This window comes from Chiloscyllium plagiosum, unplaced genomic scaffold (genome assembly GCF_037043375.1).
Source record: "Chiloscyllium plagiosum isolate Xiang-an unplaced genomic scaffold, Cpla_swu_hap1 HiC_scaffold_10, whole genome shotgun sequence".
In the NCBI taxonomy this organism is placed as follows: Eukaryota; Metazoa; Chordata; class Chondrichthyes; order Orectolobiformes; family Hemiscylliidae; genus Chiloscyllium; species Chiloscyllium plagiosum.
Window position 1 is genome coordinate 112,472,895 of NW_028270148.1, and position 25,987 is coordinate 112,498,881.

Here is a 25,987-nt window from a genome sequence, read left to right on the forward strand (position 1 = left end):
ACCTAGTCCCTGTTTGCGCCTTCTGGTGGACACAAAGTAAATTGTGGCACTATTTTGAAGGAAAGCTGGGCAGTTCTTGAAGATGCCCTGGCCAAAATTTGTCCATGTCACAAAAATAGATTATCTCACCATCACCATGTTGCCATGTGTGGGAATTTGCAAATTGGCTGTTTGCGATATCTTTCTTGTGACGAGCTCGACAGTTCAAAGGTGACTTCTCTGATTGTATACCATCACCTGTGGGTCAGGGAAAAAAAAACTGTAGTTTGTGGATAAAGTTTATTGAGTGAGTGGTTTATAAAATTCAGAAGGAGGACCCGAAATGTTAACTCTGCTTTCTCTTTGCAGATGCTGCCAGACCTGCTGAGTTTCTCCAGCAATTTCTACTTTTGTTTTTGATTTCCAGCATCCACAGGTCTTTGGGTTTTTGGTTTTTAAAGTGCTGCCTGTTATACCTCTCTGCTTAAAAAAAACTGTAAACTAAGGCCCATTACTCCCAAAGAATGGTGAAAATGCACAACAGGCTTAAGACCAGCCATAACGGAGGTGTTCTGCTATTCTTTTCAATCTTGTGTTGCTGGAGATTGTGTGACGTGGATTTAATTGAATTTACCGAGAGTGCTGTTTGATGACGGATGGAAGGGATAATTGGACAGTTGCCTCAGGGTGCACTTTGGAGCTGAAACAGTGGCAATCACAGCAGGTATGTTTCATCAACGACCAATCATAGAATCCCTACAGTGTTGAAGGGGGCCACTCGGCCTATCGAGTTCACACTGACCCTCCGAATAGCATCCCATCCAGACCCACTTCCCTACCCTATCCCTGTAACCCTGCATTTCCCATGACTAGTCCACCTAGCCTACACATCCCTGGACACTGAGCAACTTAGCATGGCCGATCCACCTAACCTGCACACCTTTGGACTGTGGGAGGAAACCAGAGCTCCCAGAGGAAACCCATGCAGACACGGGGACAACGTGCCCAAGGCTGGAATCGAACCTGGGTCCCTGGTGCTGTGAGGCTGCAGTGCTGACCATTGAGCCACCGTGCCCCCAAACTGTTGGTTTTTATGACATCATTAATAGTTTTCATGCACATCATTACAAAGGGTGGTTTTCAATTTCAAATTTATTAAACTGAATTCAAACTCCATTAACTACTGCGCTTCCCAGAACATTGGCCTGGGTCTCAGCTTTACTAGTCCAATAGCATTCCTTTTAATTGCTCTCTCTCCAGGCTTAAATTACGAATATGGTACTATTAAACGTAAAGTTGCCATATTCCTACCAGACCACGAGCTCCTCTCTCATTAGAAAGGGAGATGACTGGTGGTGGTTTAACCTGAGGGTCACCATGTTCCAAGTGAGGGGAATAGTTTGAGAAGGAGAGTCTTCACGGTAGCCCTCAGCCAGGTATGGGAATTGAACCCACGCTGTTGGCATTACCCTGCTCTGAAAAACAGTTGTCCAATACCTGGTTGTCACAGAGCAAGCAGAGCAACAGGTTCGAGTCAGAGAGGTCGACAGCATGAAACCAGGCCCTTCGGCCCAACATGCCTATGCCGTCAATTTTTCAAAAGTTAAACTGCTGTATTAAATGTGGAGGACTCTGTCCTTACAGATAGCTTCACTCATATTTCTAATCCTCATTTAAAAGTCTCCAGCAAATTGCTGGAAAATAACAGAATCCATCTTTCACAGTAAAACTACTTCATTCCCATACAATCTCCAGATTGTGCAATGACAGAATAAAACTCCATGAAAGGAGGATATCGGAGAAGCTCTGTGTTAGGTCATGCTGTGACAAGCTAAAGGGCATTGACTAAGCCAAGACGACCACGTTTTATCCAACGCTTATTAGTTTCTCGGTTTAGTTTGTGAAACATGTGAAATTACACTCACCAAATTATGTAGATTTGTGTCGAAACAACAGTAGTGTTTGGGATTGAAGGAATTCAGTTGTGTGGAGAGACCAGAGAAGCTGCGATTGGTCTTTGTGACAGGATAGTGAAGGAGGGAGTTACAGAGATGTTGAAATGGGTGAGCAGGGCACCATTCAGATCAGGTAGAAGTTTACTCACATTTTCATTTGTTGGAAAATGGTTGAAAAAGAACCTTCACAAATTGATTTCGCTCCAGATAATCATGTGTAAGTCTAATTACTATTCGACGTGTTATAAAGCAATCCTATGCATCTCGAATTTTCCTGAAATGTTGGAAAAACTTTTTTTTAATGTTCTTTGAGAATACAGAAATAGGACATGGCCTCAGGAAGAATGTGTACTAGTTAATATTGATTAAAAAAAACCTATTTGTGTTGACATTTCATTGATAATATCCTTCAAGTAGATGTTTCAGCAATTAGACATCACTATACTTCCCCTCATGATCCCATTTTGTGTGAAATTCAGTGATTCATGTTGATTGTAAAAATCTTGTTTCCTTATGGTCTCTTTGTTGGTCTGGGATCCATAAAGCTGCCTTTCCGACATCCAGGACTGGATGTATAGAGATTTACTTCAAAGACTGTTAACCAATATTTTCAGTGCCAGCTACTGAATTTATTCCTCAGCAACTGTCTCTATCCCTCTCCCTTGTTTCAGACTGGACAACCTTCAAATCCAATATGATCATTTACCTGTAGCATCACTAAAATTACCCACTTTACTTCCAGAACATTTGGGACCAAAATCCTCATATATCCATCTGTGACTGTTAGATTTAACTGTTCCAACTCACTCCTGACTGATCTCCCACATTCAAGTCTCCCTAAATCTGAAGTCATTCAAAACTCTGTTGCCCATGTCTTCACATACATCAAGTTCCATTCCCCATCACCCCTGAGCTTCTTAACCTGTATTGGCTTCTGGTTAAACAGTGCTGCCATCTGTGCTCTCAAATCTCCCTGTGGCGTCTCCCCTCTCTATCCAGGTAACTATCCAGGTTTTTGAGGATCAAGGGTTATGAGGAGAAAGTGGGATGATGGGGTTGAGAAACTTATATGCCATGATTGAATGGCAGAGCAGACTCGATGGGCTGAATGGCCAAATTTCTGCTGCTATATTTATGGTCTCATGGTCACCTTTTTCAGCCCCTCATCTTCTGAGGTATGTGCACTCCTCTAATTCTGGCTTCTTGAGCATCTCCAACATTGGTCGCTCTGCTATTGGAGGCCATGCCTTCAGCTCCAGATCTGCTCCTCTCGGACTCTATTATCTCCCTCTCCTTCCTTAAGACAGTCTTACACCCTCCATCCTTGGTCAGGCTTTGGGCCTGAAATCAACTTCGATAGCTTGGTGTCAAATATTACTTTATATAGCTCCTGAAGGGAACTTCAAGCTGTTTTATTACACGACTTGTGGAATTATCTGCCACAGAAAGTGGTTGAGGTTAAAATATTGAATTTTTCAAGAAGGGGTTCGATTTAGTTCTTAGGGCTAAAGGGTATGGGGCAAAAGCAGGAACAGGAGCCTGAGTTGGATGATCAGCCATGATCATATTGAATGGTGGAGTAGGCTTGAAGGGCTGATTGGCCTATTGTTGTTGTTTTCTATGTTTCTCATGACGCTATATTAATGCGTTCTTGTAATGGATCTCCAAGAGAATTCTGCTTTATATTGATCGGTTGCAACCCAATTTAGGTCTTACAGCACCCCACCTTTACACCAGAGATGACAAATGTGTTATTTTACAGTTGGAATTCTAGGGATTGTTGAGGAATTGCAGCAGTGCCGGACTGTTCAGGGGTTTCCAAGTTATCAAAGATTCCCCGAGGCAAGTCGGTTAAATTATTATTCAGTAAGTCCGGCCCCCACTGTACTAATTGTCCGAGATGAGAGAAAACACTGGCAGTGATCCAACTTATGTGATTGTCCTGGAGATGCAGCTTCTGCTGGTTTATAATGGGCAGAATATGTTGTGCACAAGTGGCCACCCTTGTCCTGTTCATAAACATCTGCATCGCAAAGCCCTTGCATGGTCAGTCCTCATGCCACTCCGAAGAGTTCAGGCCCACGAGAGGTCTGACAGCGTCCTCGGAAGTGGAGGCACTGATTCCCTGTGCTTGGAACACACCTTGATTACTCCCCCCCACAGTTGGCTTTGCAGAATTGTGGACTCGATAACACAGTGGTTGATTTTGTTCTGTTTTATTCTGCAGAAAGACCACGTTTTTTTTTCTCATTGACAAGTATGGAGAGAAAAAAAAAGGAAAGTTCCCGAATTTTAAAATGCTGAATACAATTAACATTTGGTCAAGGCACGTACAAGACTGGCCAAAGGGCTGACAATGCACTTTGGTTTAATTTTTTTTTTTGAACAGTACCTTTTTGTTTTAAACTGTGCCAACAAAGGGTCTGTGGCTCAAAGTCTAAATTTAAATTGCAGGTAATGTAGACTGTAAGCAGGAATGATGTGTGACATCCACTTTCAGGTATTACAGTTACGTCTGTGCAACACAGTTAGGCATGAACAACAAACATAGTTTCCTCCTCAACTGGGAATTAAAATTGTCTTCACCAAGTGTACTATTTAACTGTAAAACACCAACCCTCAGTAACTAGGGGGTGGGGGGAAATAAAGACCTGTGCTTGAACTACAAGATTCTCAAATAGGCTAAAAAAAAAGTCTCTGAACGCTCAACACTTGTTAATAAAACCCACTTTCACAGTTGACAAGCAATCTTCCGTCAATAGAACATGGAAATTTAAACTCTCTTAAATCTTTTTAAGATTATCAAAGAAAAAAATACAAATTACGAGAAGTTACTAAAATAGAGAATTGCAATTAGTGATCTGGCATCCATACTGCACAATCAGCAATATTCACCTGGATTCTGCAACTTTTGATACAAAGTTCATTAAATATAAATTATATGGCAAACGTACAGTCATCTTTCCTCCAGTATTCCTAAATCCAGTGTTTCCGAGGAGAGCAGAGCCTTCCGTAGTCCCTTTCAGTTAATAGTCCCTGCAATTATCAGGAGTGTGAATGATCTGAATCTGGAATTCCACTGTCTCTGTAACTTCTGTTGCTACTGCTGCTTTCACTGTGGCTGTTTTTGTACAAACTCATCCCGTTTGGTGGGAATATAGTGTGTATTACAAACTCTTCCTTGGCTGCTTGGTCGCTGTTCATCGGGATCATCTGAAAAGCAGTCTCCCGAATTTCTAAGATAGAGTTGTCCTTTTTAGTGCCAGCCTCTGCGTAATCATCGTCCTTCCTTCTCCGGCCTCTGCTGTATGCACAGCTCTTGGAGAAAGGGGTTCCAGTCCTGTGCATGTAACAGCACACCAGCGCAAGTAGCGCCACCACAATCACGGCCCCTATGCCGCCTATGATCCCCGCCAGGGGTAGACTGGCACCCCTGTAGAGTTCCTTCTCCTGCTCCCTGTTGAGCGTCGTCGTGGGGTTGTGCATCCTCAGGGATGCGGTCTGTGTCTCCGTGCAGACTGGGGTCTCGTCCAACAGATAAACATTGCTGGTTTCCATGGGAACCATACATATCCGGTACAATGACTCTGGCTCCAGGGCTGTGAGTAAGTACTCGCTTCTTCCACCATGCACGATGGTCTCGGTGATTGACCCCACCGCTGGGTTATGCCCCAGCTTGAGCCAGCTGAGTCTCAGGGCGGTCATGGGCAGGGAGATCTTCCAGGTGATTCGGATGGTGTCCACACTGACAGATTTCACGTCGATGTGGATAGCCACCCGCCCAGGGGCTGCCGTAGGCTGGCGGTCCGCTTTCCTGTCACCACCCTTGGGCACAAAGGAGGGCCAGGGACCCTGACTGGGGGAGGCCCTAACCAAACCCACAGTGGTGGGTGGCATGTCCAGGAGGGAGCCTTCCGAATCCTTGCAGTCAAACATGGTGACCGCCAGGTCCTTGATGGCCATGCCCCTGACCTTCTCAGGTGACTGGCACATCAGACCGCGCACGTTGACCCCTACTGTCAGTGAGCGCAGCCAATCCCGAACCCACTTCATCTTGCAGCCGCAGTGCCATGGGTTGTTGCGCAGTAGCAGCTGGGACAGGTTGTTCAGACGATCAAAGATTCCCTGAGGCAAGTGGGTTAGGTTGTTATTCGACAGGTCCAGGCGTTGTAATCGCCCAAGGTGGTAAAAGGCGTTGGGGGGGATCCGGTTGATATGGTTCTCCTGGAGGTGCAGCTTCTGCAAGTTGGCAATGGGTAGAGACGGGGGCGAGGTAAGGATGTTCCGCACCAGCGACAGTTCTGTCAGGTTCATGAGATTCATGAAGACCTTATCTCGAAGTCCTTGATTGGTCAGCAGGTTCCCATCGAGCACCAGACGCTTCAATCCCGTGAGATGACTCAGGGCGTTCTCCGAAATGGTGGCAATGCGGTTGTCATCCAACCTCAGTTCCTCAACGGTGCTAGGGAGTCCTACGGGAATACTGCTGAGGTGATTCCGAGACAAGAAGATCAATTTGAGATCCTTGTTCTCTCGAAAAGCACCTTCTTCGATGCTAACAGCAGAGACTGAGTTATCATCCAAGTGCAGTCTTTCCAGATAAGGTATTTTTGAAAGAGAGTCCAAGGAAATCGCCCGTATATTGTTCTCCTGCAGATGGAGTTCTTTGATGTACCTGGGGACGTTGGTGGGAAACTCGTCCAGACTGTTGCTATACAGATAAATGATTTCCACCTTCACGAGGTTCAGGAGCTCTCTGGGAATCCCAGCATTATTGATCTGATTGTTCTGCAGGAAGAGTGTGGTGGAGTCCTGTGGAATTCCTTTTGGGATGGATGTCAAACCTCGGTCATTGCAGTACACAAAGCCAGCGTCACACCGACAGACTGAGGGACACGTTTCCACAGTAATCGACTGTGCCAGCAATCCCAGAAACAATCCCACGTGAGTCCACACGGAGAATCTCCAAATCCTGCTGATCACGTTTAAGACCATTTTTGATTGTCTGGCCATTGAGTTCTTTAAATCCTAGAAGGCAGAAGAAAGATAATTAATGTATAAACTGGGCTAGAGGTGAATAATAGACAACAGCAATTGCTGGAAGAGCTCAGCAGGTCTGACAGCATCTGTGGAGAGAAATCAGAGTTAATGTTTCCGGTCGAGTGACTCTTCCTCAGAATGTTAACTCTGATCTCTCACCACAGGCGCTGCCAGACCTGCTGAGCTCCTCCAGCAAATTTTGCTTTTCGTTTCTGATTTACAGCATCCGCAGTTCTTTCGGTTTTCTGTCAGAAAATAATATTGACAATCTTGAGAGGGAAAAAAAAACTTGAACTAAACATCCTTAAAAATAAAAACAGCAGATGTGGCAGCATCTCCAGTGTTAACATTTTGGGGCTCCTGTGATTTTTCTACAGATGCTTCCACACCTCCTGCGATTTTCAGAAATTTCCATTTTTGTTTGTGACTTCCAGTTTCTGCAGTTCTTTGTTATTTTTACTAACCTTAAAAATAGTCATTTTCAATCAACAGTGAATTTTCTAACATCTGTGCTCTATCCATTTTTTTGAAATTCTGGTGCTCAGACTCCTACCTTGTCTCAGTTTCCCTGGAATGGGTTTTCCACCAGCGACAGGATTCTTGCTTATCTCTATGGTGTGGATTGTCTTGTGGTTTGTACTGATTTCCTAAAGCGAAAGGAAACAGACTGGAGTTGTTTTTACTTTGAGTCCAGTGTTGCTTGTGTCCTGGCTCTTTGTATTCCTGAAGGGGAGACCAACAGCATCAAGATGTAAGTTACTAAGCGTTCACTTCAAGTCAAGCCTCAGCTGAAGAAACTTAATGCTTTGTACAAAGTGGCACTTGGCAGTATTTAAGTGAAACAGCACCTGTCAGCATTTGTCACTTCTACCTTGGAACAGAATCCAGCTTGAGTCAATATAAAGCCCTTTTCGAACACCATTGTGTGTCACATCAGTGATTCTTTTTTTCTGCCGTTTGCTCAAAATATTTGTACAAGTCAGAAGAATCAAATGAGCATTTTTTTTTCTCTTGTCTGGTACCGATTCACACCAATATTCCACAGGAAGTAACTGGTAATATTTGTGTTAACTCAAATGAAACTGTCATCTCTTCCTGAAAGTGCAACAAACATAACTGGCAGCTTCCAGCCAGATCTAATAGTTAAAATAGCACAGAAAGAAGATATCTTACCACGTTTAGTGCATTCCAGAAAATCTTGTGCCTGCAGCAGGAAGATCTTGGAATGTAAGTTCAACATGTCCAGATGGTACACCATCTATCCCGGAATAATGTTCCAGTTGGGTCCCTCCAGCCTGCTGGCTATTTCCCGTCTCCTTGATGTTTACACAACTGATCCCGGTTCACGTTCCAGACCACCTGAACGGTCCCCAACCTTCCAGGGAACATGCCCTCAGGAGGTTTACAATGGCCAGGTCAGCTCATTAAAAACCACCTCCGCTTGTAGAAATCCTTTAACTTGTGGGGGAAGTTATATTTTACTTCCTTTCAGTTTTCACTTCAGAGCCAAAGAGGAAAAGAAAAGGTTGACACATGATAGGACCTAAGGGAAAGGTTGTTTTCCCCAAGAGCTGGGGCCTGGTTTGGCTCTTCCGTGTATCCTATATCAAGAGTAACGTCAAACTACACGTCGAAGGAACCGTTCATCCATCTGGAGCTTAACCAGTGGTGATCTGCAGTGGTTCAGTTAAAAGGGGAAAGGACCTGCTTATCCCTCATTCCCAATCATACGCTGTAAGTTGTTCTTTGGAGGCTCTAAGAATTTTTGTTTTGGTTCAGACCCATCGCTTTTTTAATCGGAGAAAATCTTCCATCCTCCTTTAATTGAAAACTGTATTCCTGATCATCGAAAAGAGCACAGGATGAAATTACTTTGGATCAAAATTCTGCAGTAGATCCTCCTCCTCTTTGGATGCTGGATTCTTCAGAGAATATTCCTTCTCCCGAATTTTGACCTGTTAATACAGTTAAGAAAGGCAGTGGGTGGCAGACTGAAAGCACAATTTCAATAGAATTGCATCTGACGTAATTAAAGCTGAAAGCTGTACCTCAGGCATCAATTACTCTTGGCATTCAATTCTGATAGTGTCAGTGGCTGGATGAAACAACCTGATTACTGCATAATGAATATATCTATCGTATCAATATGCCCATAGTTGGGAGTGCACCACTCACATCAAGAAATCACCTTTGGCAATTCCTCAGTAGGTTTCTGGCCTTTCAACATCCTGCGTTGGTGGTTTAAGAAAATACTAATTACAGTCAGTCTAAATCAGCAGTTTGCATGGAAAATTGTTTTAGTAAATGCTTTGTTTGTAGATTATAAATATCAATAGAGGCCCACAGCAGCTTTGTATGCTTCTATTTCTCTATGCCAACTATCACTGACAATGCTTATATATTTGTTAGCTGTTCCTTTACAAAATATGTTGGAGCTTTTAACACGTTGAGTAGGTTAATGATGGTTATATGTATGAGAATTAAAATTAACAATGGTTTGAAATGCAAGCAGACGCCTTCTGCTGCATATCTTGAGTTCTAGCCCTTTCACTGCTGTATGTGATAAGCCAGATCTGTGAGAATTGACACTGTTCTGTTTCTTTGCTTCAGTTCAACCTCTCGCAAGCTGCAGCAATGTTGGATAACACTGGCATAATGTTGAACCTTCCCAGCGTAGAATTGGCAGAAACAGAGTGGTCTGAAAATAGGGGGCACGATGCATTTTGCAAGGCTTGCCGGGAGTGTGGAATACTGGCATTTGGTGCCAGGGTAAGGAGGTAGGGTGATGAGAACACTTACAGAAGCTGCTCAGTGACTGAAGGCCGGCTTGCCCTTTGCCTTCGAGAAAAATAATAAGCGTTTTCTACTCTATAAGTTCACCAATGCCCTAAAGCCTCAGTTTACATCTTCCTAATCTTAAAATGGCACCAAAGAAAGTGAGCTATTGACAAGACCACATTAGATTTTGTTGTAGATTTTGTGTATATATAGTTTTTTTTAACAAGATACACCAGAGCATTATGAGGAATTTTGAAGGAGAGGTTGATGGATTATTTTTTTTTCGTTTCCCTGAAGGGGTTACAAGAGAGCAGCTATTCTGGTAGTGGAGTTGAAGGTTATTAGATGATCAGATCAGCCACGATTTCATTGGCATCGAGCAAACTCGATGGGCTGAATGGCTTACTTCAGCTCCTTTGAGGTATGGTCTTACTTACTGTCACCTCACTCCCAGGAGGAATTATTGGTATGAGGTTGGGTGTAGCAATCTACATGAGCAACATCCCTTGGGCATTGTGACAGTAATCATTACACAGCAGTAGTGAAGACCCAAGGACGGGCTTCCCCAGGAATCGCGAGCAGAGATTTCGGAATTGTGAGCTCCAAAACAGAAAAAGGAGGTGTGGGGAAAAATAAAAGGGCAACGGGGTCACAGTGGAGTGAAAGTTTGGGAGGCAGTGCTTTAGAATGTCAAACATTGTCCAGACCAAATGATGCATCAATACACTAGCAGAATGCTGCATTGCGAAATATAAAAATGCCTCGCTGAGCTGCAAGGTTCACTTCCAGATGTTTCGTTACCTTACTAGGTAACATCTTCGCATGAGGTCCACTGAAGATGTTACCTAGTAAGGTAACGAAACGTCTGGAATTGAACCTTGCAGCTCAGCGAGCAAACCTACATCCAAAACCTCAACCTGAGCTACAAATCATCTCAAAGCTCACAATGAAAATGCCTATTTATTTGTACGTTATAATTTGTGCTTTCTAACATAACATCATGCATGAACCAACCAACATTTCTTCTGTCCAGTTTTCAGTATGGGATTGCAAGCTCTATAACCAAATTCACTTTATTTGAAGTTCATCTTGCATTCCTATTTCACTGCATTTGCCCAGCAAAGATCTCAAAGGTGTATGTGATTATTTTGGTAATGCACTGGGTGATTCTAGTGTACTGGACCATGGGTACTAGGATACTCTGCATATGTGGCAATGCTTGGAATGAAAGCTTTTCCAGGTGGGAATGACACATATTTGATCTGCAAATAACTGTTTTTAAAAAAATGACTTGGCATTTCTCTACTGCTTTTCATGACCTTAGGAAGTGGCAAAGTATTTTCCAGTCAAATAATACTTTTGATAGGTAAGCACTGTTGTAGAAACACAGAAAATAGATGCCAGAGTACGCCATTCAGCCCGTCGAGCTTGCACCCGCCATTCAATATGATTATGGCTGCTCATGCAATTTCAGTATCCCGCTCTCACTTCCTCTCCATACCTCATGGTCACTTCAGCTGCAAGGGTCACATCCAGCTCCCTTTTGAATCTATCTAATGAACTGGCCCCAACAGCTTCCTGTGGGAGAGAATTCCACAGCTTCACAACTCTTGAGAAAAAAAAATGCTTCCCCTCCTCAGTCTTGAATGGCTTACCCCTTAGTGTTAGACTGTGACCCCTAGTTCTGGACTTTCTCCAAAGTACAGGTGGTAGAGGCAGAAACCGTTCCAACAGTTAAGGGGTATTTAGATGTGCATTTGCAATGCAAGGCATACAAAGCTGTGGGGCAGATGTTAGAAAATGGGATTTGAATAGTTAGGCCATTAGTTTTGACTGGTTCAGGCTTGATGGACCGAAGGGCCTTTCTTGTGCTGTCAATCTCTATGATTCTTAATGCGTTGGTACATTTTATAATCGTGATGAAAAGAAAAACACCACAGATGCTGTAAATTGAAAACAGTGTGTTGCAAAGCTCATCATTTGTACAGAAAATGTATTGGTTAATCTTTTGTTTGGAGTTACCAGTATTATCATTCTCTGGGTTTTTTTTTTAAACAGATGCTGGAGGGCTGTATATTCTCCAGCTTTGATTATATTTTCCATCGGTTCTTGAGGTTTAGCAATTTTATATTCCAAATGAATAATGATTTAAGTCGCCGTGGCAGAGCAGAGAAGGAGGCCATTCAGCCCAATGTGTTTCTATGCAAATCTCACACCCTGTGCTCTTCGCCATAGCTATCTGCAAGGATTAAGAGAAACAGAAATGGAGCATGTATCCAATTCCTCCATTGACTGGAGTGACTTCTTTAGGTCACACCAGATACTTTAGCTGTAAATGAGAGGCACTATCTCATTTCCACAACCCTTCTCACAGCCAGGCACAAAGAATCATGTCATTACTAATTTTACCACAACCACCTGATGAAGGAGCAGTGCTCAGAAAACTAGTGCTTCCAAATACGCCTGTTGGACTATAACCTGGTGTTGTGTGATTTTTAACTTTGTCCACCCCAGTCCAACACTGGCACCTCCAAATCACGGCATTGCTAATGGTTGAGTTATAACAGACACCAGAAAGCTGATGATGGGTCAAGCTGTTGACTCTCAAAACAAACAGCCATGAAGGTAAAACTTGGACACTGCCCTTTACAAATTCCAACTCAGAAGTGGCTAGCATTTAAAACTGTAATAAATAGAACAATCTCACATTTCCTCCCAGGAGTATCTAACACCAGCAGATTGATTAGTTTAGGTGTTTGCGCCCCCTTTGCATTAGTTCCCCAGCATAATCAAACAATCGAAAGATGCAGATAGAAGGAAAACCATCTTTTTCAGCTGCTTTCATGTTGTTCCTCTGCAGCTGTGATTTCAGAGGATCATCCCACCACTTAATCCTGACGAAGAAGTCTCCTACGGTAGTACGGCAAAGCCAAGTTGGCAGAATTGCCGAGGCTAGATGCAAGTTTCTTGCTTCCCCACCTCAGTGAATCCAATAGTTGTGCACCTTTAGCAGCCAACAGTAATCCCTTTGGGAGCCAGACCTCTTGCATTTCTCTAAACCTCATACACCAGAAGCTTCCAATGGTCTACGAGGTTTTGTCAACACAATCCCAGCTCGAGGATCAGTGCCTCTGGTGATTTCATTTCATATGAAACACTCTTAATTGCCATGAGTCCTAAAATCCACTTCTGCCTAGGTAATGTTCTCCCTCCAGCTCCCTGTTTAATTAAAAATGCTCCCAATGCATTTGTGTTCTATATAGTTTTATATCTTGCTTGCATCTGAGGTTACCTCCCTTTGCAAATGTGAGGGGGTTGTCTGCACCCACTGGGCTAGAAATGCCTAGTGAGTCCTCCTGGTATTATCCCAAATTATCTGCAGACAAGCTAATATAGAATTAATATTTGAATGAGAATTGCAGAATTCCGACAGAGGCATGGGAAGTATTTAATTTTGAATGATATTTGATATTTCTGAGCTCATAGACTCCCTACAGTGTGGAAGCAGACCATTCAGCCCATCATCAGAAAAGATTTACAAGGATGTTGCCAGGGTTGGAGGATTTGAGCTATAGGGAGAAGCTGAAGAAGGGCCTGTGCCCGAAACGTCGAATCTCCTGTTCCCTGGATGCTGCCTGACCTGCTGTGCTGTTCCAGCAATAAAGTTTCAACAATAGGGAGAAGCTGAACAGGTTGGGGCTGCTTTCCCTGGAGCATCGGAGGCTGAGGGGTGACCTTATAGAGATTTACAAAATTGAGGGGCATGGATAGGATAAATAGGCAAAGTCTTTTCCCTGGGGTTGGGGAGTCCAGAATGAGAGACCATAGGTTTAGGGTGAGAGGGGAAAGATATAAAAGAGACCTAATAGGCAACGTTTTCACGCAGAAGGTGGTACGTGTATGGAATGAGCTGCCGGAGGAAGTGGTGGAGGCTGGTACAATTGCAACATTTAAGAGGCATTTGGATGGGTATATGAATAGAAAGGGTTTGGAGGGATATGGGCCGGGTGCTGGCAGGTGAGACTAGATTGGGTTGGGATATCTGGTCGGCATGGACGGGTTGGACCGAAGGGTCTGTTTCCAGCTGTACATCTCTATGATTCTATGTCCATACTGCCGAAGAGCATCCCACCCAGACACACAGCCCCTACCCTATTCCCCTGCATTTCCTGTGGCCAACCCACCTGACCTGCACATCTTTGGACTGTGGGAGGAAACCGGAGCACCCGGAGGAAACCCACGCACATACAGAGAGAAGGTGCAAACTCCACACAGGCAGTCTCTCAAGGGTGGAATCGAGCCCGGATCCCTGATGCTGAGAGGCAGCAGTGCTAACCACTGAGCCGCCGTGCTGCCCCTGTCTGTTAATGGTCATTTTGGAAAGCTGGACAAGGCAAAATAAATGAATTTATAAATTAAAAATAGAATGGACTTGGTTTAATTTTGAGAGCCTAGTCGTAAGGACCAACGTGCCCAATTTCAAGTGGGACAATTTCTGATGTCAACCTTTTATCTTATTTTGATGTCTGGACTTCTATGTCTGTACTAATATTTCTTTCAATAAATGAGCAAATATGTTGTACTACATGGAGACAAAAAGAAATGTAATATCATAGGTTATTCAGTGACAGTTTCAGACTGCTGAAGCTTTGCAGGCAACCGAGACAGTGGTTCTGCATCCTATGGCTGTATAGTTGCAATTTTCTTTGGCGAGAGAAACAAAACAGTAGATTAAGCTTGTGGAAGAATCAATCTTTTGATATATCATCAAAGGCTCTAAGCAGCAATTAATGCACTCTTGGGATGAGTTGACAGGGTTTCAACATCCATTTACGCAGCACTTGCTCGAGTTGTTTGGTGAAGACAACCTTTTTAAGATTATGCCAGAAGCATTTGAGTCAAAGGGAGAGAGGAGAACGAGAGTGAGCATGTCTTATTACTGCGATACCTAATTCTAGCCAAAATTCTGCAAGCACCCGAACCTCTGATGGAGTTCAGTCCCCCTTTCATGTTTTTAAACAAGCTTGTTTTTAAATGCATTTGTTGTGCAAACCCACACTGGTAGAAGTATTGTTCCAGTTGTTAAAAGAGTCAGTTTTGGTGAAAGCACTGAGGCTCATTAAGTTCTTGTGTACTAAAGGTCTCATTTCCTTTTATTTTCCTCCCTCTCCTGTCCAAGCTGCAGTAGGATAAAAGGCGTGACAACTCTTTGAAAGCGGACACCGTTTCTGACTTGAGGATTAGTTGGAATGTCTCTGGTTTTCCTCCAGCGCCTCTTAGCGTGGCTTCTCTTAATTGTACATGCTTACCTGCCATTCATTTCTCTTGGTGACAGCAATGAGTGCCTTTGCACATCAAAAGCTACAATGACCCAAACCGTGTAGAAGTGGGGAAACCCAGCTGGTAGGCTCACTCTGACCTTTCCCAAACCCGTCACTTAAGATTCACTGCCATCAAGTGTTGTTAACTTAGCCCATGGTACAGAATTAGCTGAACCTACTTTGCACTGACAGTACTTTCCAGGCCTCTTAAGCTCCTTGCCATTCAGGTGGATTTTTGAATAAAGCTCTGTTATTATCAATGTCTGATGGAAAATGACAATACAACTATGTTTTTGTTAAATAGAAGTAATAACAATTGAGCCTTTTCTTCAGAAACCAAGACAAAACAAAAGGAATCTTGAATGCTACGTCAGTGTAGATCACTGAAATTGATCAAAAGCGATACTAGACTGTCCTGTGTCAGCAAGCAGACATGTCCCCTTTTAAAACAAAACAGGGCCATGACTAATAATCTCCATCCCTCCGAGTTTCTCTGCTTTTCAGGTTTTACAATCCTCACACTTTGTTTTTCCAGGTGGCTGTCCTAGCCTGCATGTTACCACTGTGTAAAGATTGGTGGAAACAGCTTCATGCTGTACATTTAATGTTCCACAGTCACCACACAGCCTTACAACTTCAAAGAGAGATGGAACTGCATTATGTAATGACTGCATGAGGGAAATGATTAGAGATGCTAATTAGGAATGAGTTGTCTTGACTTGTGTAATTTTTTTTAATTGTCCGAGACACACACTGTTGTATGTAAGCAACTCTTGGGTAGGTCTCATTATAAAGCTTTTAACTTTGCTGAAGAGATGCTTTGTAAACACTTGATAACTAAATTGCAAAGGAGACCACTCACAAAATACAAGTAGTTCATGTGATGTAGAGTGGTACAATCCAATAGCTATGGACCCAAACTAATAATCGTGTGATCTATTAGCCCTGTCAGGATGCTTGACACCAATATGTTTAGAAAACTGGCAATCATCGCACAGTGGTGTGATTAATTTTCACTTGGAAACAGCTCAGATTTTTTAATGTACTGTACGGAGTGAAGTATAGTGTTTTTGAGGTGGCAGCAGATTAATGTAGCCTTGTACTCTGAGGGAGGCAAGGATAAAAAGAGAGCCTCAGCACATCCATTTTGTTGTGATGACACAGTCCAAACAGAAACTGGAACAGATCCAACAATTACACAAAGGACAGGAGGGAGAATTTCTTTTGGATGTTTTTGCTAAATGTTTTTTTTGTGAGCCCATTGATGGGGATCTGTCTGCTTGTATTTAACCAACAAATTATACTGTTGGCAGAGAATGATCTTTTCAGCTTCACGAGTTCTGGGTTTAAGTTGCTCTGCTTGTCAGTACCAGTCTCCATATCAACATACAGTGTGTGTCATTACCTAGAATATACATCATAGAAACAGACCATTTTAATGATTAACTTTAACAAACAGGCCATTCGGCCCAACCCATCTATGTTGGTTGCTTGTGCTCCAGTCAAGTCTAGTTTAATCCTTCCTCATTTATCACTATCAGCAACGCCCTCTCTGCCTCATGTGCTTTACTCAATTCACCTGAAGCACTTGCTGTGGTGGTGAGCTCTAGAAATGGTCCCACTTTTAATTTAGAAAACCTTTCCGGACAGATTCTCTTTCTCCATGGATCACACATTGGATTTCTGTTGTAATTATTAAAAGGGTTGGACGGCAACGTCTACTATCCTATCTGAACTCCCACATTCCGAGCTTGCTGGAGAGCTGTGTGCATGGGAGTACCCTTTCAAAGAGTCGTGTTATCTGATACCTTGCTTAATTCTTCACTTGACTAACCCTGATCGCAAAACCTCACATGGAACTGGCCTGTCTGATTACCTATGCTGAATCTTGTTCACATTTACTCAAGGTTTCTACCCTCTTGCTTAGAACTGAAGGAGGGTTTTTCAAGTATTTATGACTTGAGGCTGTGTATGCAGATTTTCGGGACCTCTTAATTTGAAGAACACCACCATGAATGCAATAGTTTTTGTTTGTAAAATTAATTGCAATGCGCCTTTGTGAGGTTGATTCTGTGCAGAGGTTAATGATGGACAGACCCAATGATGCTTCATTAAATTTACAAGTCAGTGTTAAATTGAGCATTTCTAAATCAAAATGTACACCATCATTTCAGATGCTATCGCAGTGCACTGGTCGAACAAAGGACTGACTATGTCAATGTATGTTTCTTGAATGGTGAGCAGTTGTCTGGAGCATAGTGTGTCAATGCACAAGCCAGTTCCTCAGATTGTATCAGAATATAAAACTTCAGTTTTCATTGGGAATACAATCACCTGACTAAATATATTCAACATTATCAATGAGATGTTTGATTGCTGAATAATACAGCTTTCGGTCACATAGCTGGAAGGTTTAACATGTTGTTGTTTGCTCTGTAGTGAATTCTAAGGGGTGCAGTGGTGACTAAGTTAGGAGGAGAAATACACAAGTCTTTCTTCCACAGTCAGATGCTGTACATAACTAATTCCGGAAAAAGGTGTATTAGAACATTGCTTTGATCAATGGAACAATTACACGGTGGAAATTTTAATTAAGCTGGCTCAGACAGAAGCTGTGTGTAAAAGGTGCACACTGATTTTAGAATACACACTACCAAACTTTGTGTATTCTCCATTGTTACCAGTTTTCCGACGCTGGCTCTGTGCCAGTTATGGCCTTCAGAGCTATTTGTATGGCTCCTAAGGAGTCTTGTACCTATAAACGTCAGAATTATGAACAAAGGCTGGGTTTGTTTCCTCCAGTACAGGGGAGCTTTTTGTTTCTCCTCGTAGACTCTAAATAGGACATTGCAAGTAGAGAACTTTGGCGAATCTGTGTCGGTTCCACAAAGGAAATGTACGTATGCTATCCATGCAGACAAAAAAAAGCTGGTTAGCTCGCAAAGAATGCTAATATCCTCTGTGGCTCCTCTTTCCTCAGTCCCCGCTACCCCATCCCCAAACTGGAGCTGCTAATCCTCCTTCACAGCTCATGTCTTTTTACCTTGTGTTCGCCACTAAAAGATTACACTAGTCTTGAAACCCAAAGCCTGTTTATACAAAGAATTTAATTGATGGGTGAAGGAATGTGTGAGAGCTTTTCTTTCAGCTCACTATTCTACCCTAATTAACTTTTTTCCCCGAACCTGCATTTTTTTGTGTCATTCACGTTCTGTCATATATTGCGGTCGTGCATTAGTGAGCACGCTGCTTTGTAAGTGCAGACCTCGGCTGCTGAGCAAAGTATTAGTTAGGCTCTTTAAAGCAACTGTGTCGGTGTGAAAACAGAATTTTAATCCTGGGTGTAAACATTTCGGGCAACATTGGGCTCTTGAAACAAACACTGATGAGGCAAGGTTAAACTCTAAATTTTGATGTAGAGACCGAGGGACATCCGTTTCATCTGAATGGCTAGCTTTAAGTTAATGCTGGTTGTCTTATGAAGCCCAAACACTCCCTTTGCAAGTACATTACAATGGAATGCAGCTCCACCACACAGAATCGGATACTACCCTTTTGTGTTCAAATTGGAATTTTGCAGGGCCTAAAATGTTACAAGATGTGAAAGCTGTTCCTCATTTAGCTAATCGAACCATTCTTAACTTGACAACATGTTCATAGAGAAGGTCAAAGACTCTCTGTTTTGATTCCCTTTCAGAGCTAATGTTTTTTCTTTTCAGTTGATGATGACTGTAGTTGCTCTTGTACAGCTTTTGCCCACTTGGGGGTGGTAGGTACTGCAAAATGCCAGTTCCCCGGGACCCTCAGGTCAGATGTTTACTGCTGGCATTTACCTTCATTTGCTTTAATTATGACAAAGCTTGTAGTCAAGAGAAACCACAGCAGCCTCCAGACTTTTTCTCTTACACTGAAAACAAAAGGGAAAAGCTGCAAAATTGTTGGGAAGTTTAATTTTCTTTTAGCATAACTTCCTCTGCATTCTGATATTGATGACTTCAGCTGTTGATACATGTTGGTCAAGCAAGGAAGTGTAATTTATAATGGGGTACCTGGAGTCATCACCTTTTTATTACAGACCTGGAGGGTGGAGATGCTAAATGAATAGATTTGGGGTTTTCTTTGTGTGTGTTTTAACCTGGGCACCTAGTTTCTCTATTTTGAAAAGAACATTACTGCTGTTACAGTCAGAGTGAGAAAGTTTACCATCGTATTATCATCTCACTGAACCACAGCAGTGATTGTGAAATAGGTGCAGGGAAGGTGATCCTTTTCAATATCTAAAATCAATCTGGATTGAGGTGTTTCAATTCATCACAAGACAATACAACTGCATAACTTTGATAATGGCTGCTTTGTAATGCACAGCCACGCTTGAAAATACGCATTTAAGTAGCGATGACTTTTTAATTGCCACAATATCTGACCAGTCAGGCAAGGAAAAACTTTACGGCTGAAGTGTAATCTGGTTGGAATAGCCGAACTGAACGTTGATAACAGCGACTGAAATCCAATTAGCATTGCCCAGTATTTCTGCTAGCTTGCTTATTTCTGACGGAACCAATATTAACTTGAATGATTTGTATGCTGCATTACACCATTGGATCATATTGTCTATTTGCATTCTTCGTTTTTATTTTAATTTGTTTTCTGTTAACGTGTGTTATGAATGCAGAAGGACTTTGATTTAAATTGAGTCATCAGTGGTTTTATTTTAAAACCTACGTGCCTTGCAGCCTGGGTTAGGAATAGTGAGAGGTGCCCAATTTGTATTAAATGGGGATTGAAACACGGTGAGACGCCTTTTCTTATCTAGTATCGTCTGGTCATCTTAAACAGTACAATCTGTGCATGGCTACAAAACTGTACGGTTTATATTACTGTATATTGTTTAAAACGGGGCAAAAATTGTGGGTGTATTAACCTGTTCACATCTAAGGCTGGTTTAATGGAAATGTACGGAGTTGCTCTGGCTCCAGCGATAGATCACAAACCAAGCATAAATTCCAGATACCGTGTCCAGCCTTTACTGAGTGCTGAAATCTTACATGGCTTTCCTGTGACTATGATGGGAACATTTGCAGAGATAATTCTCCCCGCAGCATTTATTAACGGGGGCGTAGGGGGTGAAAAATGCCCCAATGTCTTGCTGTCTCTAAAAGTAACCGTAAGCACTTACCAGGTTAAAATGAGGAAACTTCATACATCCTGTGACCACAGCAGTGAATTATTCCAGCTTGTTAACCAGGAATTGAGAGAGACAGAGGAAGCATTCGCTTGGTGTGTCCTGAAGTAGTCAGCAAAACAGAAACGAGAGCAGGGGAATAGCTATTAGTCTTGCGCTTTCACTGTGTTCAGCCCCTTGTGCGCTGTTCTAACGGGTGGCAGGAGTAAGTCGTCAGGCAGCGAGAGAGCTCCAGAAATTCTGAAGTTAAAAGCTTTGTCTGCCAGAAGTTGAATTGAATGATGAGGTCACGGGTAGGCAGGACTTGCCTTGGCTGAGACACTGAGACCCACTCAGTGCATTATAGACACTAGAGGGAGCGAAAGCTGGATTGGGTTTAGGAGGAGAGGAGAGAGGGAGGGGGGCTGGGAAATTACACTGTGGATGGGGTTTAGGAGGAGAGGGGGAAACTACACTGGGGTTTTGGGGGGTGGGGGGAGGAGGAAATTACACTGCAACAGTGGATGACACCCAAGAAAAGTCTGATAAGGTTCTCCTGTGAGACATTTGTTATGTACCATCGCAGTCTAACTTTTAAAATAAAAGCAACTGAATTGAGAGAATGCTGCAGAATATTTAGATTCAGATTATAAAACAGGAATAGGCTGTTTGGCCCATCCAACCTGCTCTCCCATCCAATAGGATCCAGCTGTCCTCCCAGCCACTTTCCTGCCCTTTCCCAGTAACCCTTTGTTCCCCAACAGATCAAGAATCAATCTCCCTCAGCCTTAAATAAACACAAGGACCCTGCCCCCACCCCTCCCCACACAGCTCTCCGTGGCAAGGAGTTCCAAAGACTCTCAACCCTCTGAGAGAAGGAATTCCTCCCCATCTCAGTCTGAAATTGGTGCCCTTTATCCTGCGACTATGCCCTCTGGTCCTAGCCTCTCCCATGAGGGGAAACATCCCCTTAGCATTGACCCTGTCAAGCCCCTTCAGAATCCTGTATGTCTCGATGAGATCACCTCCCATTCTGCTCAACTCCAGTGAGTAGAGTCCCAACCTGTTTAGCCTTTACTCATAAGACAATCCCTCTGTCCTAGTGAACCTTCTCTGGATTGCTTCCAATTAATAATATCTTTCCTTAAATAAGGGGACCAAAACTGCTCCAGGTGTAGGCGCGCCTGCAGTGCTGTGTGTCGAGAGTGTGTGCGATGCTGGAAAAGCACAGCAGGTCATGCAGCATCCGAGGAACAGGAGAATCGATGTTTCAGGCAGGAGCCCTTCATCAGCTGTATGTGTAAACCATATCAGCATTTAAATAAAAATGAATATCCAGTTATTATGCAGTTAACCCGATTATTATGGAGGAAGACTCTGCTGTGAATGCTGCATTCGTTCTGACCCCCACCAAACAAAATTGCGGAAATCAAGCTATTTCTTATCTCTCCCATTCTTTATGTGAGTTGTTGGAATTTTAAAAAATGTGATCCTCTATATATATAATCTCCCAGAGCTCTTTCCCCGTTGACTCTTCATTATCTTTATTTGATTTACCTTTTCATTATCTGCAGTTTGTTTGTTGGGACATTGAAGTGTTGGATCATCACACAGTGCTATCAGAGAGGAAGGTCAATGGATGATTTTAAAAAAAGGGATGGTTTCAATTGCTTTGTGATTCCAAGACAACCAAGGCCGTTTTGTGTCCGAACACAAATTACCTTTTGCACTGGCCTCCAGGTGACAGATGAGCCAGGTGTCTAGAATAATAGCAAAGATTCTGATTCTTGCTGACAATTAACACAGATAATTTGGTCATTTATAACGTTGCTGTTTTGGTTCCAACGTTAGACCTCAGAGAACACGTCAAAGGGCACTTCATTGGCTGTAAAACCCTTTGAGAGATCTGGCGATTGTTAAAGGTGCTATAAAAGAATGCAAGTCTGTCTTCTTTTAGGTGGAAGCAGATTGGCTTCCATATTTCTCTTCATTGCACTTTGCTAGAAGACCCTGTTTGAAAAGTGTGTTGGGTGTCCTCGGGGTCATGAAAGGAGCAAAATATAAATGCAAGATTGTCTTGCATTTAATCTCCAAATTTATCCCTCTCACTGCTGAGGATGGAATTCAGAGTGTGTGCAAACCCTTGGCTGTAATTGTTCACATTGCCTTAGGAGTATGATCACACAGATACTTAGGCAAATAGCAAAGTGGTTTCTTGCATCCTGCAGTGACCTACCCCAGACTGGGGGGCATGTAGCATTGTGCAGTGTTTATTTCCAATTGAAAGTCCCCAGACATGTTGAGATTATCTGATTTCCATCCGATTGGCATCGGGAATCGTGTGCTGTGCTGCAAAGGCACTCTAACTCAGTTAATAATTTCTGTTCAAATGTTCTGCAGTGATAGCAGTATTTACTGCTGGGTAGCTGATACTGTCTTTCAATAGTTAACAATGGGAAGGTGATGGTATTTGCAGATTTCACCCCCTCAGGACTGCTGGTATCTCCACGAGACTGCATCAGGCTTTGAAAGTGGCCCTGCATAGAAAAAGTTGGAAAAGCACAGTTTTGAAGGCACCCTTGAAATGTAAACAGAGGCCACTAACAGGACTCAGCGTCTGTGAACTCTGAAGCAGGGGACTCCGTACAATTGAAAGTATTTAATTCATTCTGAAATGACAGCAGCGGTGTTAGCAAAACCTTTCTTTTCTTATTGTTTCCACTTCAAAACCTTGCATTGTCTCTGCCACACGTGACGACGTGATGATAAAATGTGGTGCACTGCCCCCCTCGTTCATTCTGTTTCCCTCAACAGCCCAAGATTAGCCAGCATTTCTGCACCAAGATATTGTTTCTTTTTAAGGGCGAGCCCCCTCCTAATTGGCCCTGAAGGAACTGCGCTTGGCTTGGCTTGCCTTAGTTGTGAGGGGTCAACAGCAATTACATCACTGTACATCACAAACCCTTTATACAAAGGCTACCAGTGCCTTTCCCGTTGCCCCGGAGACAGACATCAAAAGCTGAATCCCACGTTACAAAAGTGGCCACTTGGGTTGAGTTCCATGCTCGTTTGCGCATCAATGGGAGGGATTTACATTCCTGCTGCAAACCAAAACTAAAAAAAATGCTGTAGTGAAAACAGCAATTTAAACGAGTTTTTTTTAAAGGAAATTCGACCAAGAGTCACATTGGGCATGAAACGTTAACACTGTTTCTCTCTCTGCAGATGCTGCCAGACCTGCTGAGTTTCTTCCCTGTGTTTGTTTAACATTTCCAGCATCCGCAGTATTTTACTTCCATTTCAGGAGCAGACGGCCAGCATCCTGGAGTCTCCTGTACAGGTCATGGAGGCAATGGTCATGAACATGGAAAATTTCCTAGATTCCAAAATCCTCCTGCAAAGTAGAAAATAACTAATGTCACACTATTATTCAAGAAAGGTAGAAGCCAGAAGGCAGGATGCTGTAGGTCATAGAATCATGTAATCCTTACAGTGTGGGAAGCAGGCTTTTCAACCCATCGAGCCTGACTTTCCCAAGAGCATCAACCCCCACCCCCGCCATATCTCTGTAACCCTACATTCCCCATGGCTAACCCTCTTAGCCTGCACATCCCTGAACACTATGGGCAATTTAGCATGGCCAATCCACCCTAACGTGCACATCTCTGGAGTGTGGGAGGAAACCCACGCTGACACAGGGAGAATGTGCAAAATCCGCAATTAACCTAATATCAGTTGTGGGAAATCTTTAGGAAATGACAATGGGATCCTTCAGAGGTGGTATGACTTTGTGAAAGAGGAATCATAGAGTCATACAGCATGGAAACAGACCTTTAAATCTGACCAGTGCATGCCAATCATAATCCCAAACTAAACTAGTCCAGCCTGCCTGCTCCCATATCCCTCCAAACATTTCCTGTTCATGTACTTATCCAAATGTCTTTTAAATATTGTAACTGTACCTGTATCCACCACTTCCTTTGCAAGTTCATGCCACACATGAACCATTCTCTGTGTAAAAACGTTGCCCCTCATGTCTTTTTAAAATCTTTCTCCTCTCTCCTTAAAAATATGCCTCCTAGTGTTGAAATCCCCTACCCTAGGGAAAAGACTTTAATGACATTTATAAAATCATGAGGTCAATAACATTGCCATTTACCTTGTGATTTTATAAACCTCATTAAAGTCACCCCTCAACCTCCTACGCTCCAGTGAAAAAGGTCCCAGCATATCCAGCCTTCCTGTAATTCAAATCCTCCTTTCCCAGCAACATAGACTCATAGAGTCATGGAGATGTACAGCATGGAAACAGACCCTTCGATCCAACCCGTCCACACCGACCAGATATTCCAAACCAATCTAGTCCCACCTGCCAGCACCTGGCCCATATCCCTCCAAACCCTTCCTATTCATATACCCATCCAAATGCCTCTTAAATGTTGCAATTGTACCACCTCCACCACATCCTCTGGCACCTCATTCCATACACGTACCACCCTCTGCGTGAAATAGGTGCCCCTTAGGTCTCTTTTATATCTTTCCCCTCTCATCCTAAACTCTCTAGTTCCTGAACACTCTCCAGCTTTATAATATCCTAATATATTCAAGTTTTATAAAATAAGTAAACAGGATGTGGATAAAGGGGAACCTGTAGATGTAACGTTATTGGTTTTCCAAAAGATTTTTGATAAGGTGCTGCATCAAAGGTTACTACACACTATGCGCATACATGATGTAGCTATTAGATATGAGCACAGATAAAGGGATGCCAAGGGAGAGTCATTGAAATCTATTTCTCTCTCCATGGATACTGCTGGACCTACTGAGTGTCTCCAGCAATTTCTGTTTTTATTTCAGATCTCCAGCCTCTGCAGTATTTTGTTTTTATATTAACATAGTAAAGAATTGCTTAGCTAATAAGAAGCAGAATGTGGGGACAGATGAGTCTTTTTCAGCATGGAAAGGTGTAGAGTAAGTCAGGAATTAGTGGTGGGGCCTCAATGAATAGCAATCTGTATCAAAGAATTAAAAGGACCGGATGAGTGGTAACTATGGTGACAAATATAGGCTGTGAAGTCAGTTGTCAAAAGGAGGTAGAGAGTCTGTAAAAGGAATATAGATAAGTGAGCAAGTGTTTGATAGCTGGAGGAGAAAGTGAGGACTGCAGATGTTGGAGATCAGAGCTTAAAAATGTGTTGCTGGAAAAGCGCAGCAGGTCAGGCAGCATCAAAGGAGCAGAAGAATCGACGTTTCGGGCATCCATGGCCATGCTAAATTGCCCGTAGTGTTAGGTGTATTAGTCCTGAAGAAGGGCTTATGCCCGAAACGTCGATTCTCCTGCTCCTTTGATGCTGCCTGACCTGCTGCGCTTTTCCAGCAACACATTTTTAGACTTTGATAGCTGGACAGCAACTTGAGAAGATGTCAACTAGTCGATTTTGGCTGGGAAGAGTGAAAAACAATAAATTAAATGGAGAGAGATTGCATAACTCATGGTATGAAGGAATTTGGTCTATGAATCAGTTATAGTTAGTATGTTGGTACAGCAAGTGATGAGGGCAACTGTCTGTGTGGAGTTTGCACATTCTCCCTGTGTCTGTATGGGTATCCTCTGGGTGCCCTTGTTTCCCCCCACAGTCCAAAGATGTGCAGGTTAGGTGAATTGGCCATGCTAAATTGCCCGTAGTTTTAGGTGCATTAGTCAGGGGTAAATGTAGGGGAATGGGTCTGGGTGGGTTGCTCTTCGGAGGGTC

General features: G+C 43.0%; 2 protein-coding genes across 4 annotated transcripts in view; one reads left to right on the forward strand and one right to left on the reverse strand.

Moving 5' to 3' along the window:
• The window catches only part of macrod2 (mono-ADP ribosylhydrolase 2), a 946,626-nt gene that overhangs the window by 119,760 nt on the left and 800,879 nt on the right, over nucleotides 1-25,987 (forward strand). The window lies entirely within an intron of this gene.
• On the reverse strand, nucleotides 1,974-20,465 carry flrt3 (fibronectin leucine rich transmembrane 3). Its single transcript, XM_043696640.2, has 4 exons — nucleotides 20,250-20,465; nucleotides 8,148-8,929; nucleotides 7,528-7,697; nucleotides 1,974-6,962 (listed from the first exon to the last, which is right to left on the reverse strand). The coding sequence occupies exon 4, from the start codon at nucleotides 6,945-6,947 to the stop codon at nucleotides 4,980-4,982; it is 1,968 nt and encodes a 655-aa protein (XP_043552575.2). The 5' UTR covers nucleotides 6,948-6,962; nucleotides 7,528-7,697; nucleotides 8,148-8,929; nucleotides 20,250-20,465; the 3' UTR covers nucleotides 1,974-4,979.